At 35.4% G+C, this 18,080-nt stretch overlaps 1 protein-coding gene across 1 annotated transcript; it reads left to right on the top strand.

Moving 5' to 3' along the window:
• Positions 1-2,517: 2,517 nt before the first annotated feature.
• LOC113048576 (single-minded homolog 1-like) lies at positions 2,518-16,861 on the top strand. Its single transcript, XM_026210456.1, has 12 exons — positions 2,518-2,731; positions 4,162-4,235; positions 4,477-4,566; positions 4,639-4,747; positions 6,067-6,152; positions 6,218-6,275; positions 9,251-9,389; positions 9,466-9,572; positions 10,320-10,467; positions 11,920-12,067; positions 12,861-13,110; positions 15,831-16,861. The coding sequence occupies exons 1-12, from the start codon at positions 2,563-2,565 to the stop codon at positions 16,217-16,219; spliced, it is 1,767 nt and encodes a 588-aa protein (XP_026066241.1). The 5' UTR covers positions 2,518-2,562; the 3' UTR covers positions 16,220-16,861.
• The last annotated feature ends 1,219 nt before the right edge of the window (positions 16,862-18,080 follow it).

Genomic DNA, 18,080 nt, shown 5'->3' with positions numbered 1-18,080 from the left:
TGGAGAAGAAAAGGTCAAAGCCAGGTGCCCAATTTCGGAAAAGAAGAAGAGGAGAAACGAGCAAAAGATAAAGGTATGCAACTATTGTCTCTGTATGATTACAGTATCCATTTCATGAATGAAGGGCTAATGTTAATTGATGGTGGGTATAACGTAACTCTTTGTTAGCATTTTTGCTATGATGCTTTAAAAGTGTGTCATGCGTATAATTTGAGGCAGTAACCTAATGGTACCTCCATGAAAAGTTAGATTGATATACAAATTTTGGCTGAAAAATATCCTGAAACCCAAAAAGTTTTTGTTTTTGCCTATACATATAATTTAAAGTCATTTTATTTTTTTAAACAACTGAGTCCCAGTGACCATAGCATAACGTGAATAAAATATAATTTTTCAATGTATTTGTTTTACTATTTGTTTCTATGCTCTAAAAAATGTGATGACATGGGGGGAAAAATGAAATAAATAAATGTTGTTTTTTTTCGGGTCTAGGAGGATATAGCGTGTAATGACAGACATGTAGTGTGTAAGAGCATGTTTATGTAACCCTTCTATTATGTTTTGAGTCAATTTGACCCTAGGCTGTTTTAGCTTTATAAAACATTATCCTATGGTCTTTTGATTTCAAATGCAGTTAAATTGCAATTTCAGGGGCACTTCTAAAATATTTTGGAGCATCCTCTACCACTGGTCAGGATGAGCCAACCACCTCCTCCGCTACACATGTCTCCACAAATATCTGATATTGAGGATGAAGACCTCTTTGCCTCTACTTCTACCCAGCATGAGCTTTCAGGTGTGCATATCGTGTGTGTGTGTGTGGGGGCTACAAGACAACTGCAATTTAATGTAATTTTAATATTTCTGATAATTTATGAGTAGGACTGTGTTTTTTCACTGCTATGTGTTTTGAGTAATATGCCAATATGCTGTCTGATAGAAATGCCTGGAGCTGAACCCCCACTGAGCCCCACTGGCCCTCACATCTGACTGACAGGATTCGGACTGAGCTGGTTCACAGAGGACCAAGTAAAGTGCCACCTGGCTTTGTTTTCCGTAGGAATGAGAGTAATGTGAGAAGTTGCCACCACTAATATTTTAAGAAGACATTAGTAAGTGGTGAAAAGATGGCAAGAAGTTGGCTGATTTCTTCAATTAAGAACAACAGCCTCTTTTGCTTCTGCTGTAAATTGTTTTCCAAGAGGAACATCAATTTAACAAGTGCAGGAATGGCAAATTGGAAACATGCATGCAATGATATCACATCATATGAAAACAGTTGTTATAATAAAATATTGCTGTTTGTGCAGAACTTTGTTTGCTATTTTTTGTGTGTGTGTGTGGGGGGGGGGGGGGGGCGCTCGAAAGGGGTCTCGCCCAGGGTGTATTTCAATGTAGAACCGCCACTGTTTCTGATGGACATCTGGTTTTGCAAATGTAATTTTTGTAAAAAAAATTATTTCTTCTATATAATGTGAATTGTTGAAGATTTAGTGTTGTTTTAAATAAAGTTTTGTAAAAACCTCTCTCACTCACTTTCTCTCTCTCTCTCTCTGTCGATTCATTTCTACATCCTCAAAATAAAAATAAAAAAGTCCACAATATCCATTTAAATCAACACCTTCTTCTCTTTTTTAGTGTTCTTTATCAGTAATTTGTTCTGGTTGTTACAGTAGAGGCTGCATTCTTCACTCAGATCAGCATCAGAACAATATCTGAATAAACGAAGATCTGTGTATTTACTGTTGTGGCAAATAAAGTCTATCTCCATCTGAACTGGCGAACTATAATCCATACATAAACATCAATTACCTATTAAATATATACAGGTCAATTAAAAAGTCTTGAATTTGTAGTCCACGAAAATGAACTTGTTATAGGAAGTTCTCAAGTTTCCTTTGTGCGCGCACACACACACACACACACACACACACACTTCAGAAGCTCCAATCCTCCCAGTGAGACTCTCTGACCAATCAGCGCGTGAGTGACGGTAAGACCGGACAGCACGAGACCGTTTCAGACACACACACCCGGTTCCTGATGATGTGCTCACGTGTGATTCCACCCTTCAGGACAGAATAGAATAGAATAGAATTTATTTGAATTGAATGTAATATAATTCAATTTAATGTAAATATAATTTATTGTAAATAGAACTGAATGTAATATAATTAATTTGAATAGAATAGAATAGAATAGAATAGAATGCAAAGTCTGTGTAAAGTGTGGAGCTCCTGATCCTGAACTGAAGGTGGTGAGTATAATTTAATGTTAATATGTTTTCGCGAGTTTCGCTGTGGACTGATAATAAAAATAAATAAATAAAACTACTATTTTTATTTGTTAGCTATAACAGAATTAATTAGTAAATATGTGTTAGTAAAAATAAATGTGCCGCCCATGTCATGATGTATTTGAGGTATAAAACAAGTGAGAGTGCTGTTTAATTCATTAGAGAAGTTAAGTTGTGCCGTGTTTTGATTGGCAGCGGCCTGCGCGGGTCAGATGCGCGTGCACGCGTCTGGAGTCTCGAGGGATCTGAACGCGTCTGACGCAGCGATGAAGGAGAAGACGGCGGCGAGGACGCGGCGCGAGATGGAGAACCGCGAGTTTGACGCGCTCGCCCGTATGTTGCCGTTACCGTCGGCCATCACGTGTCAGCTGGACAAAGCGTCCATCATCCGACTGACCAGCAGTTACCTGAAGATGCGACAGGTGCTCCCGCGAGGTCAGGTGCCTCATTAACACTCCACACTGATTAACTCCAATCTAACAGTTACCTGCACAGCGGAGAAGTCAGGTGATTAACTCATTCTCATCGACCACATCCGGTAGAAACAACAGAACTCACACTTTTACCGTGTTTCTAATAATATACTGCTGAAGAATTGGTGTTCGATCTCGAGATGAGCTGTGTTCATATGTGAGGATTGAAAGAGGAAAACAAATAATACTGCACGAGAGAAATACTGTAAAACCAACAAAAGCTAGTGAATTTCATCTTTTATTCTAGTTTATGAATTTAAGTTCTAGTTTTTGGCTGTCGACCTCAGATCTAGAGATTTATAGTTTACACCCAAATTATACATTTTCTGTCACACATACAGTAATCAAATCTGTAAAGCTGCATTTAAATGATGATTATAATAATAATAATAGCAATATAAACAACAAAACTTCTATCGTTTATTATTGTTATCATTATTACTTGTTATTCATATTATTGTAATTAGGCTGTTTTATAAAATATAATGTACATATTTTTTTAATATGATATCTATTTTATAACAGATTATCATATTATATTATATTGTATTATATGTGTGTGTGCAGAGATTGTATTTAAAATTAAGGAAAGTGCACAAACCACTAAACAGCGCTTTGAAAACAGTTATATTTCAAATTCATTATAATATCTTGATTATCCATTGCTCTACAATTCATATCGATTTGAGTTTATAGCTAACGATTCAAATATTTGTTTAGATTGGAGTTGATTGACTTTGCATTTAATAAATCCGTGTTTTAGATGGTTAGAAATAAAAATGATGTCCTTTCTACGAATCCTTATTTCTGACATCGCTTCAGTATTTTACTGTGAGAGGATCGAGTTGCTCTGCTCTCTCCCGGTCACGCGCGTGACTGCGCACCCGCCGCGCTCAATACAGCGGGAGCGCGCGCAGACCGGCCGGAGCCCGCGAGCACGAGTCACTTAACATCAGATGCGTTTCTAATTGATGCACGCTCGACGTGTGAGAGAAACACGGATAACCTTTAACAACTGGAAGAAATAAAATCACTCTTCATTTAGTCTCCCGTTTATTGAAATAGGATTTATTTTGTGCCTCCAGTCTAATGAAAACAATATTTTAGCGTTGCCTTTTCACCTATTTCATATTTATGATAAGCTACTTTAAATATGGAATATGCAAATATAATCCAATAAAGTAGTAAAATACATTATATTTTGATATTATTTTTTATGATAGGCCTAATTATTTTAATTTGTATTAAAATATGCAGAATAGGCTAGTAATGTATTATACTATAGCTGTATGTATTAATATATAGTGAACCTTAATCACCTCAGTGTGCAAACTAATGAACCAGAGCTGTGTGTGTGTGTGTGTGTGTGTGTGTGTGCGCGTGTTGCTGTAGGTTTGGGGGAGGTTTGGGGTCAAAGCAGATCTTTAGAAAACACAAACCTTGAGCTCGGATCGCATTTACTGCAGGTAATAATCAGCAAGGTGCTCCAGGTAATATGACAACTTTATTATTATTATTATTATTATTACTGACATTTAGAATTATGGCTGTACAGTGAAGCTAATGTTTCATTAACATGCACATGCGTTAGAAGACAGTTTGTTGCTTTTTTGATGTAATTTTAACATGATTAGTGAAGCATCTTTCCAGATTGTCTCGGTGTTGGTTGTGTCTGTGGTGATGTGTCTGATGTTCTCTGATCTGCAGACGTTAGACGGCTTTATATTCGTGGTGGCTTGCGATGGGAAGATCATGTACATCTCAGAGACGGCGTCGGTTCACCTGGGTCTTTCACAGGTGAAGAGCTGACTAACATCTGTGTTTGTGCTGGTGTTCCTCCAGTGCAATCACACAGCTGCTTTCACACAGGTAGAGCTGACCGGGAACAGTATTTATGAGTACGTCCATCCGGCGGATCACGACGAGATGAGCGCGGTCCTGACGCCTCAGCCCTCGCTCCACTCACAGCTCATCCACGGTGAGACCACACCAACATCTACACGTGTCCACACGCAGAACAGCAGAGGAACTCTCATGCCTTTCTAATGGAGACTGAAGTAAAACAAAAACAAACCTAATTATGACAATCTGACAATAAAAAAAAACTATGAAATGTGATACAAAATATTTAAATATGAAAAAATATATAAATTATGAAATATTATACTGTATACATAATAACATAAAAAGCATATCAAAATATTATTATAATTATAAATTCAAAATGTTATTATATTTTATTTACAAATAATAATATAGAAAATATTATTTGGATGCATATTCTAAAATTCTTATATATATATATATATATATATATATATATATATATATATATATATATATATATTATTTAATATTTTATTATATCAATTTTAATACATAATGCTTTTTCAGATTTGTAAATAAAACAAAGATTGTTGGAATTATTGGAATTTTCTAATAATAATTTTAGTCTTTACATTAATTATTTGTGATTAAAATTATAATTAGGACTGTTTTGGGCACCAAAAAAAATCTTTAAATTATATAATTTGCTATGATACAAAATACATATAAAAAAAACTAATTTCAGTTTCAGAAAGATTATTTTAAAGTGTCTTGTAGTCGCAAGTCTACTTTATTTCTAGAGCCCTATCCACTACAAAGTAAAGTGTGAAGCAACGCAACAAGATGAGAATAGTAAAAACAACAATAACAACGATATTTAAGCAGAAGCCAATGCAGCTTTTCCAAAACTGGAGTAATGTGCTCCTTTTTCTTCGTACTAGTAAGGAGCCTCGCAGCTGCATTCTGGACCAAATGGAATTTTGAAATAAGAGATTGGCTTAATCACAAATAAAGTGCATTGCAGTAATCCTAAAGACCTAAAGACAACAGAAACAGTGAAAACAGAATAGGCCCCAAAACGGAGCCCTGAGGTACTCCACAGTCAATAGAGACTGAAGGGGAAGAAAGTTCCCCAACCCTCACTGAAAAGGATCATCCCTTCAAATAAAAATAAAAACATCTGTACAAGACAAGAATTATGTGTATTATTATTCACTAAAAACATAATTAGGACTGTTTTTCAACTTTACAAGAATAATTTTAGACTTTCTGTTTCAGAATTTCACTCAATTCAATTTTTTTTTTTAATATTTCTGTGCAATTTACTTGCAATTTCTGAGTACACATTTTTTCAAATCCAATTCTCTTTTTTCAGTGTCAGTCAGTCAGACAAAAATATGACCAAATTAGCATTAATATCACGCATACAAGCCAGACAGATGAATGCGGTGTTGTATTTGCTGATTTCAGACCATGAAGCGGAGCGCTCGTTCTTCTTGAGAATGAAGTGTGTTTTGGCCAAACGTAACGCCGGACTGACGAGCGGAGGATATAAGGTACACACACACACAGATGAACGCCGCTGACGGACACTAACGGAGCGTGACCTTTGACCCCGCAGGTCATCCACTGCAGTGGCTATCTGAAGACGTCTGCGCTGGACTGCTATCAGAACGTGGGTCTGGTGAGTAACCCCAGAGTGCAGTCTGGACGATGGGGCGGGGCGACACTTCGAGGCGGAGCGACACGTGTCGCCCCGCCCATATTTGTTTTCCCCGCCTTTGACATTTTCCTCCGAGCCAGCAGGGGGCAGTTTGCGTTGAAACAAACAGAACGGTGGCAACTACAGCAGCAGAGTAATAACGCTATTCCGTTGATTGCTTGAGGTGAGTAAAAGTGGTTGTGTAAATATCTTATAATATGAAACGTGATGTTCGATCATTTATTTATCCATGGTACGTTCAATTTGAATAATTATTGTTAATAATTGTTATAAATTGCTAATTTTATTGTTCTTTGTGGATAGTAACAGTACACTCTGTACATGGCTTTAGTTCATAGGTTCGATTTTACAGAGTTATGGCATCACATTTGTCAAGTTATTTGAACAGACATGCATGATTTTTGTGTGTATATTATTATTATTATTATTATTATTATTATTATTATTATTTTTCAAGATGACATGATCAGGAGGTGGTGGTGTTCTGTTCTCCTGGACAGCTTTACTCCGCAAATGTATGTAGCTGTTTGAATGTTGCTACATGAAACATTACTCTGTACTATATCTAGCAATATACCTACCTCTTGACATTTGTTCTTTTAGAGCTCAACCACTGAGGAGAACTTCACCATTCACCATGTCTTCAGGCAGAGTCCAGCAAAGCAGGTTATTTGTGCACATACATTCATTAAGAACTAATAATTACATATGTGTACATGCAGAGGTATTTTAGTTATTACAGCTACATAGTTGTTCAAATGTGAAATTGGTATTATGTACAAGTACTATATTGGTCAGCACTGTGGATTATTTAATAGATAGCTATCAGTTAACATCAGCATCAAATTCATTTAAAAACATTTCAGCTTAATTCATTTTCAGCGAGTTTTTTAAATAACTTCTGTTTGCGATCTAATGTGGATTTTGTTCACCATATAAGACAGAAATATTTATATTCAATGTAAAAGATCTTCATGTGGATCATGCATACAAATATATACAAATATCTCACTGGATTATTACAATTAATGGCAAAATGAATGCGTGGAAATGTAAACTAATATATCCTACTGACACACAACAGCAAAAGATATAAATAATTGTCTTAAAACAGTTTTTTTTTTTCAATGTGAAAATAATAACATGCCTAATACTTCTGCACAGTACTGTATATATTAACATTTTATTAGTGTTATTATAAAAGAATGAGTATGCAGTTGTGACAACAATCTATAGAGTTTTTAATGAGAGTTTTAAAGCAAGGTTGTCTGTATTCAGTGTTTATATAATGTTTAATAACTTTTATATACATGTATAAATAAACCTATGTATGTTTTTGATTCAACAGCTTCCACTGGAAATCCTCAGGGAAGTTATTTTGTCGGCGGGTGACTCTGCATATTTGACACTTTCTCTGGTTTGCAGATGGTTTAGGGATGTGCTCCGAAGTTTTTCGGAAAGCGGCACAGTTTGCCTGGCTAGACAGTAAGATTTCCCTGTTTAATGCTCATTCTCCAATTGAATTTTGTAGTAGAAGGCTGTTAAACTTTTTTTGTATTATTATTATTATCTTTCATGTATTTTGTCTTTACACTATAAGTTGTGGCCAACTGGAAGAATTGTCCTCCTGTCTCCTGACCGGAATGAGTTCAGACGGATGTACAGCAACAGGGAATGCTTGCAGTGCAGAGCCCTTTTCAAGTTTAACCCACAAGGGTACAGGGAAGAGACCGGTGTGGTGATCTTCTGGGCTTTTGTTTACACAGGATTTTGTTCCAAGGACTGTTTTTTTTTTTTTTTTTTGCGGCATGAAACACATTTGTGTGTTAAGTTCATTGAAGGGAAAAAGAGAATGGACTGAGATCAGCTGGTTTTGATGTATTAATTGATTTCATTTAAAGTTAAACTTTGCAGTGTATAATGTTTTAATAAAAAAGCTATGGAAAACACGTGCATGACAACAGGTTTCAGTCATTTACATCAGTCTATCATTCTTTAAGGTTTCTCATATTTGATGATAACATCATTTGCTATGCATTGCTCATAATGGATTCTTAATTTAGTTGTGACAGGATTGTGAGGATTAATGAGGTTTTCAGTAGTGCAGTTCAGAAAACAAATAACAGAAAGTAACAAGTGTTTTTGGGCAAGTTCTTTAGAACCTGTATAGTTCCTTCCTTGCAAAAAGTAACCATGGATTTATTGTAGTAAAAATATTTGTTGGCATATTAATTACTGTGAGCTGTAATTATAAAAACACCATAGTTTTACTATAGTTACTGTAGCAGAACCATGGTAAATTTTCGTAGGGGCCAAGGGAATGTTCAGAATATTATTGGTGACGTTCAGAGACTGGTGACAATTTGTTACACACACACACACACATATATATATATACACACACACACACACACACACACACACACACACACATATATATATATATATATATATATATATATATATATATATGTATATATAATTTGAATATATAAATCAAGGTACTCCATGACTATCTACATAACCATACTTCGCATTATATTGCCGTGTCATTTTCAAACCAGCGAGTAATGCCGAGGTAGCGTCTACACTACAGCCATTGAGGGAGTAGACCATTTATTTCTATTCTGTTCGTCGTAATCCAAAACTCTTTGTATTTATACGGGATGTTGTGGAAATGCAACAATAAATGCAAAAACACAACATTTATATTCACTTTTTAATTTATATTAAAAGTTTATTCATCTGAGTGTCTACTTCCGCATTCCAATCCTGCTAATAGCGTCATAATTCTCTATACCAATAAGCTGTAAAATCGTCACTCATATGTACACCAATAAGCTCATCTTAATCATAAACCAATAACCGCTGAGGTGGGCGGGGCGACACGTGTCGCTCCGCCCCAACGTGTCGCCCCGCCCCATCGTCCAGACTGCACTCTGGGATACTTGGGTCTGGTGGCGGTGGGACACACTTTACCTCCCAGCGCCGTCACCGAGATCAAGCTTCACAACAACATGTTCATGTTCAGAGCCAGTCTAGACATGAAGCTCATCTTCCTGGACTCCAGGTGAGTGTGAGGTGTGTGATGGATAAATGACTTCGATCATGCGTTCCACTGATCCAGGGCTGTTCTGTGCTCCAAGGGTTTCAGAGCTGACAGGATATGAACCACAGGACCTGATTGAGAAGACCCTGTATCATCACATGCACAGCTGTGACAGCTTTCACCTGCGCTGCGCTCATCAGCTCCGTGAGTACAAATCATATCAGTATTCATCTTACAGAGAGGAATCCAGAGACCTCAGTCTTTTTAATGCATACTACAGTGAGAAAAAAACGTAAAAAGAAATTAAAAAGTGTTTGAGAGATATATGTGTGTGTGTGCGCGTGTGTGTGTGTATGCAAAAAGCATTTAAAGCATATAAAAATGTATAATCATTATTTAATAAATAATATTATTAATAAAATATTTGTATTATATAAAATAATAGAAATGTTATATATATATATATATATATATATATATATATATATATATATATATATATATATATATATATATTTACTAATAATAATGTACAAAACTATTATTTGTGTGTATATATATAAATATAGAATAAATATAAACGGTTTATATATTATATGTTATAATATATAATATAGTATTATATACAGTGTTATATAAATTGTATTAAACAGTAACACATTACAATGAGGTTCCATTTGTTCACATTAGTTAACAATGAGAAATACTTAACCTTTGTTCATGTTAATTTCAATATTTCTTAATACAGGAATTAAAATCAAAAGCTGTATCTATTAATATTATTTAATGGATGTGTGCTGACATAAACTAAAAATATTGACTAATTGACTAATGTTAACAAAGATTAATAAGTATTGCAACACTTTGTATTTACATGCATGTATTTACATATTTAACACACACACATGCATATTTATATATTATAATTGTATTTATTTTATATATCTGCAGTGCTGGTCAAGGGTCAGGTGACCACTAAATATTACCGCTTCCTGTCCAAACATGGCGGCTGGGTTTGGGTGCAGAGTTACGCTACGATTGTTCACAACATCCGCTCGTCTCGTCCGCACTGCATCGTCAGCGTCAACTACGTCCTCACGTGAGTCACATTCACGTCACACACACCCCACGATGGAATAATGAACGTACTTATATACACTACAGTTCAAACGTTATTATTTTAAATATATATTTTTTTTAATAACACCTTCATTCATCAAGGATGTGTTAAATTGTTATTTGCAAAGTGATAGCAAAGATTTACATTGTTAGAAAAGATTTCTATTTTGAATCAATTCTGTTCTTTTTTGCTTTTTATTCATCAAAGAATCCTAAAAAAAAGTATCGGTTTAAAAAAATATATGGATAATATTATAATTGAAAACATTGATAATTCTAATAATAAATGTAATTATACATATGTTGATAACACAATATTTCATGTTTCTAACATGATTAGCATGTTGCTTATATGGTTAGCATGTTTTTCTAGCACATTTCTATCATGATTATCATGCTGTTATCATGAAAATTAGCATTAGCAACTGAACAACATTCATTAGGAAAACAGTGTGTCAATAATGCAGAATGATAGTTAAAGACAGCATGATTAGCATATTGTTAACATGTTGGAAACATGTTTTAATACGTTGGTAACATTATATTTCATGTTGTTAACAAGATAAACACATTTCTAGCATGAATTAACATGTTGTTATCATGGTTAGCATGTTGATAGCATGTTTCTATCATGATTAGCATGCTGTTAGCATAATTAACATGTTGTTAACATTATTAGCATGTGGCTAACATTTTTTTGACATGTTTTAATATGTTGCTAGCATGATATTTCATGTTGCTAACATGATTAGCACATTGCTAGCATTGAATTAACATGTTGTTATCATGTTTAGCATGTTGGTAGAATTTTCTATTATTATTAGCTTGCTGTTAACAATTAGAATACTGATGGCATGATTAACACGTGCTTAACAGTTTGTTAACGTGTTTTAATACGTTGCTAGCATTATATTTCATGTTGCTAACATGATTAGCATTTTTAGCATGCTAATAGCATAATTAGCATGATTAGCATGTGGCTAACATGTTTTAATATATTGCTAGCATGATATTTCATGTTCCCTAACATGATTAGCATATTGCTAGCACGAATTAGCATGTAGCTTGCATGCTTTAACATGTTGTCTGTGTTAGTCATTAAGCTTTGCTATAGTTATAGGCAGCTTAAACACTCTATTAAGCCGTAATGTACAAAAGTTATTAAGTCGTACTGTACAAAAAACTTCTGGGTCAAAAATGACCCGAATATAAAAAGTTTCATATCTCTTTAAAAATAATTTTTAAAAATCTGAAAAAAATATATGATGTCTATTTTAATCACCATAATCCATATAGTACATGTTTCTTTCCTGTAGTAATAACTATGTTTTTTTTTTACAAATGTTTGTGTCAAAATTACTCAAAAGCATTATGAATGTCATGCTCAAACATCATATTTACTGTAATAATACGATGGATTGTGTGTGTTTAGGGACACAGAGTATAAAGGCATGGTGCTGTCTCTGGACCAGCCGAAGCCCAGCAGACCTGTGTTCCTCTACAGAGAGCGCCATGAGCCCGAGGATGACCCTCCAGCGTCCCGCAGCGGGACGAAGAGCCAGCCTTCTTCTTACTCTCAGGTGACTCTCTGACTTCTGCTCTGAAACACTTTCAGTCTCACTCAACCTCAAATGCATATTCTAGATGTTACATATATTAGTTTTTAGTCACAGTTATCACTCACCATATTATCCTCTCTGGTTCTTTTATTCTTTCTTTCTTTTCACACACTATCATTTGAGTTATGCTCACCAAGGCTGCATTTCTTTGCTTAAAAATACAGTAAAAACAGTAATATTATGAAAATATATTACAGTTCAAAATAACAGTTTTATATTGTATTACATTTTAAAATGTAATTTATTCCTGTGATCAGAGATTAATTTTTTTCAGCTTTATTTCTCTATAAATAATGTGATCAACTTTCGATTTAAATGAATATCTCAGTAAATGATAAGATTATAATTAGATGTATTTTTCAAGGTTATTTCATGTGAACTATAACGTAGTCGACGCCTTTACTGTCGTTTTTGATCAAATGTGTACTTGCTGAATAAAAGTATAAATTACTGTCATATTTTTTTGAATCATTAAGATACTACTACAGTTTGTTTTTCTTCATATTTAGATTTTTCAATGTTTCAGGAATTTAGTTTTGTGTTTTTTTTATTTATTTTTTTTAATGTCTACTAGTTTTAGTTTTAGTTATTTTTTAGTTACGTTAAGTAAAATTACACATCATGTCAACTGCCCTTTAAGCTGGATCTCACCAGATAATGAACAGTTTCCCCTTTAAGTTTTAGAATGAATAATAATAATAATAATAATCCATGTGAGGATTTCTCTCCTAACTTCTTGTTCTGTTTTTTTCAGCAGTTCTCATCGTTCCAACCCGAGCGCTCAGATTCCGACCGCGACAGCCAATGGGGAAGCAGCCCTCTGACAGACTCCGCCTCCCCGCAGCGACTGGATCACAGTGACACGTCAGAAGCGGTGTGTGGCTCGCAGTGTCACGCTCAAACACACACACAGCGGTGTGATCAGAGAGAGAGAGAGGGATGGTGGGACGCCGCACGACCTGAAGCTCCTCGACACAACGGAGGAACGTACCTTCATACTCACGGTGAGTCACAGCATCTTCAGGAATCATTCTAATACACTGCTCAAGAAACATTTCTCATTATTATCAATGTTGGAAAAGGTTTACATTGATTAACAGTAATTTATGTGTTTTTGTAATAATTAAGATGTTTCTGAAAGAAGTCTCTCCTGCTCACACAGGCTACATTTATTTGATCAAAAATACTGTAAAAACAGCTAAATATTATTCTAATGTAAATCATCTGTTTTCTGTGTGAATCTGTGTTAAAGTGTAATGTATTTCTGTGATGCTCCGCTGTATTTTCAGCATCATTCCTCCAGTCTTCAGTGTCACATGATCTTCATTTTTTATTTTAGTTAAAGCTATTTAGTTATGTGCTTTCATTTGTGTCATTTTTAGTAGTATATACCAGGCACGTGCAGAGGGGGGGGGGGCGTTGGGTGCTTGAGCACCTGCCCCTTTGCCCTTTGGTGCCCAAAGTGCCCTTTTGTCAAAGCAAAATTTCCTATATATATTTTTTTTTTTGTCATACCGTTTCCTTTTGTGAATGCCTGCTCATGCCCAATCTAAATATTAGTCAAATTTTGAATAATAATTTAGCCATCAATAAATTGACCAACATGATGACCTTTGACCTGACGACGACGACCTCCTCATCTGACCATGACGATTCGTCACGCCGCACGCGCATTTTTTAACTGTCAGAGGATATTTTCAACACCGCGGAAGCCGGTAAGTGGTGTTTCATTCTCAGCGAAGTGATTCTGATATTTATTTACTTATTATTATTTTACAAGAACGACGTGATGTGAGAATATGCAGATATGTTTATATTGCGGTGTGTAGCCTGTAGTGTAGAGTAACGTTAGCGTGCTGTTTGAGGGAGAAACGTTTCATAGACATCGAGGACAGAGGCGTCATGCCCATTCAAAGATTTCTGAGCCAAGTTGATTTTAAATGCAGCTTCCAAACGACAAAAAAACAAAACAAAAAACAGCAGAATAATATTTTTTATATATTTGATATAATCACACTGTTGTGATTAGATCGTTCAGTTCACAGCATCAGCTGCTAAATTCAAATCTGTGTTCGCTGGCTGGCGCTGAGCCAGAGACGTTCGTACAACGCTTCATGATGATAACCAATCAACGGTTCTGTTGCGCGGATGCAATGGCCAATCAGAGACGTGCAGAAGAGTCATCATGAAACGCGCTGTTTTTGTTCACTTGCTCGCTGACTGAATTATTTAGCGAATTCTTTCTTCAGAGAGAGAGAGAGAGAGAGAGAGAGAAAAACTAAAAAAAATCCTGATGTGCATAATGTAATATAAAGTGCTTCAGTGATTGTAATGGGAGTTTTTGAGAGTGCCTGAACTCTGGCTAGACTGAATGAAAATGTTATTTGATAATGTAAATGTTCTTTACTCTCTGCAAAATGAAAGTGTTAAAATAAGTAACTTACAATATTGTTATTAAAATTTACATTAAATGCAAATTCAGTCGTATTAAAAGTACTTTATGGCATGATATGGCACTTAAGTAAAAAGTCGGTTAAAATAATAGATTGATAATGAAATAGTAGATTGTGCCTTGTTTCTAGATGGACAGAGAGTGGAAAGTAATAGATCAGATGAGGAGATGGAGATAGAGGAAGAAAAAGAGGCAAATGTAGACGCACAAGTGACAGAAAGAGAGCAGGTAAGCAAGCCAGGAGACAGAGGCTGGTGAGAAAGAGGAAAATGTAGAGTGTTTTCTGTAGTTTTTACTATAACAGCTGTTCTTAATTAACAATTTAAGACATTTCAGTTTCTTATCCCAGAGCTATTATTAGGTGGAAATATTTTTTCTTTTTTTACTTTTAAACTTAAAATTGTCTCTTCTAATATTTTTCTTTTTCAAAACTGCATCACAGCATTTGCTGCCGTATCAAAACATAATCATCCATATCGATACGCAAATCGGCAAGGAATGCATCACAATATATTGCTGTATTGCTATTTTGAACCGCGCTATTTAAACCTTGTTCCATGTGCCCCTTTTATACTTTGAGCACCTGCCCCTCCAAAGGTCTCTGCACGGCCCTGGTATACACATATATAAATTCATAGAAATCTGGAGTTCATAAATAATTTATTTCAGTTCATGTTTCTTTTATTTCAAGTAATGAAAAGGTTTTTTATGGTGTCAGTATTAGTTAAGTATGATTATAATGATTTATTTTTTAAGAACAGCATTTACTGTAACAGTATAAATGTCTTTTCTGTCACTTTGGTCAATTTAATGCATCCTTGGTGAATAAAAATGTCAATATCTTTCGAAACAAAACAAAAATCTTACTGATGCCACAAGTTTTACTTTAATACATTCTTACTGTGAAAACCACAGTCTTTCATCAAAACAATTTTGTTTTTAAATTTTCAATTTTAAAATGGCTTTGCCCTCATGTAATCTTGGCCAGTGGCTAATTTGGTTCAATTTAGTCAATGTTCTCTGAAAAAGCAAGTTTTTATATTTAAAAGTTTTTTTCATGTAGCCTACGGGTTTTTTTTTTTATTCACGACTTTAATTTAACACAATTACTGAAGGCAATCTAACATGCGGATAATAGACTAAAAATATCTACATTTAAACATTTATAAATACGCACAAAAACTTCATAATCAGTCCTCAGGGAGTTTCAGCACGCAGAGCGTCACAGAAAGCGCACGCGCATGACGCAGTGTCATCAAATCTCATTGGCAGCTCGTTGGGACGACAGTTCTCCGGGCTCAACGGGCGATTCGGGAGGAGGCTGCCATGGCAACAGGGCGTTTCGCGTGAGCCCGCGGGAATCCGAGAGCCTGATAGAAGCCAAACCGGAGCCGATTAAAGGGAAGGACGTCCGCATGAGCGATTACTTCTCCTCCGTCTGCCGAGGGACGCCGGGGACCCGCCTCATCCTGTGCCGGGACGACATGGACGGGAGTCCGGTGTCACTGTCCGGTCTGAGCAGTCCCGGGTCGGACAGCCTGTCCCGCAGCCCGCTGCTGTTCTCCACCGGGGACAGAGTGCGCAGATTACCCGCTCATTATGAGTTTGAGACCAGCGCCGCGCACACCGGCACATCAGTCATCATCACCAACCGAAGCTGACCGCTGCTTTACGAGCCTGCACATCTGGGGAAAATAGCATGCAAACATGGAAAGATGACAGCGTTCTTATGTTGCTATTCATACAAGCATCTCAACAGATTCATGTTTTGCATGCAGAAGCATGTTTTTTTTTTTTTTTGTGCACTATGGCATTTAAAAAAAAACTTTCATTTGGACGTAAATCAATAAGATTTTGCAGTATTGGCTGTACTGCTCTTAAGAAGAAAAACGAAAAATGCATGACTTGCAAATTGTTTGCATGGTGGCATTGTTATCATGTCAGTTCACCTTAGTTTTTATTATTTTAATGCAAAATCAGTTATATTTACAGAATGGATTTTAAATTAAGAATGCATGAAGCACATTAGTTGTTTTGTTTGCACTTTGACATTATTTTCACATCACTTCACCCCAGTTCTCATTAGTTTAATGCAAAATCAATTAGATTTTGCATGTATTTAGAGATTGCAGTTGCATTGGTTGGACTGAATTCAATTAGTTGATTTTCTTGTTTTATTTTTTATTTCTAAATCTATTATTTACAGTAATCTGAAGCTAAAAAAAAGAATGCATGAAGAATTTTTTTTTTGTCATTAGTGCATGACTTTATTTTCATGTCATTTCAACCCAATTCTCTTTGTTTTCATCCAAAATCAATTATTGATTTATTCAATTAATAGTTAATCAATTAATCAATTCATAAAATCAATTATATTTTGTGTTATTTACAGATTATAGTTTAGTCTCATGACTTTAATTTGTGGATTTTGATAAATGTATTATTTGCAGTAATCTAAAAAGAAATAGAACTGAAAAATCGTTCAGTTCACCCCAAGTCTCATTATTTTGATGCAAAATCAGTTACAGTATATTTTGTGACTTTGTTGATTTTAATTTATAAAAATCATAAGAGAATATCCAGGTGCACTATGGTAATGAGAATATGATTGTAATAAAGTAATCAGCTTTATTTTCTTTGTGCATAATATAATTACTTGCAATTTGAAGTAAATAATTGTCATTAAATTCACCCATAAAATGATGAATGCTGTTGACTGAAATTAAAATGAAATTTTATAATCAATCAATTTAATAAATACAAAAATGTGTGTGTGTTGGTGTGTTTAGACGTAGTTTCAGTCTGTTTGATCTGAGAAGAGCTTTGGATTTGATAGAATTTCTTGCATAACATATTCTTATGAAATGGTTCACATCATGCAGTGTCTGTGCTTTGATTTTTGCTTGTATGCAGATACGACTAGATGGATTTTTAAAATGAGTATTTCTCAGCCGAAGCCTGTAGTAGTTATAATGTCATGTCATGTCATGCTGGTTTTTCTGTCAGTAGCTATGTGAGTATCAGAAATGACTGCCGTCATCTCCAGATGTTAAACATACTGCATGACATGCTAGCATGACAGCTAATACCACCCTAGCAACCACTTAACAAGACCCAAGCAGTCACCAGGAACATTATATTAAGTGCATAGCAACCACTAAAGCCACGCTAGCAACGACACCCTAACAACAGTCACAGAGCACATTAACAACTGAGAGCACTTTATGGACGTAGCCATGCCTAACTCGAGGAATGAAGAGCTCACCGAGAGGGCCTGCAGATCACCAACATGCTTGACCGATGCCATTAGGCCGAATATTGAAGACACCAATGTTTTATGTGTATTTGGGTCTATTGCGCCATTTCTCTGTGGAACTGGAGAGGCATAAGTTTGTGACATCAGCTGTAAGTGAACATGTGCAAGACTTACAAAAGCTGTTAAACCCTGTTAAGCTGCTAACCCTAACAGCTCCGTCAGGCCAAAGAAGATGCTAACGTGAAGGGGGACAATGTCTTGTATAA

Source organism: Carassius auratus, chromosome 29 (assembly GCF_003368295.1).
Source record: "Carassius auratus strain Wakin chromosome 29, ASM336829v1, whole genome shotgun sequence".
In the NCBI taxonomy this organism is placed as follows: Eukaryota; Metazoa; Chordata; class Actinopteri; order Cypriniformes; family Cyprinidae; genus Carassius; species Carassius auratus.
The sequence above is the reverse complement of the archived record's forward strand: the minus strand, read 5'-3'. Positions and strand labels throughout refer to the sequence as shown.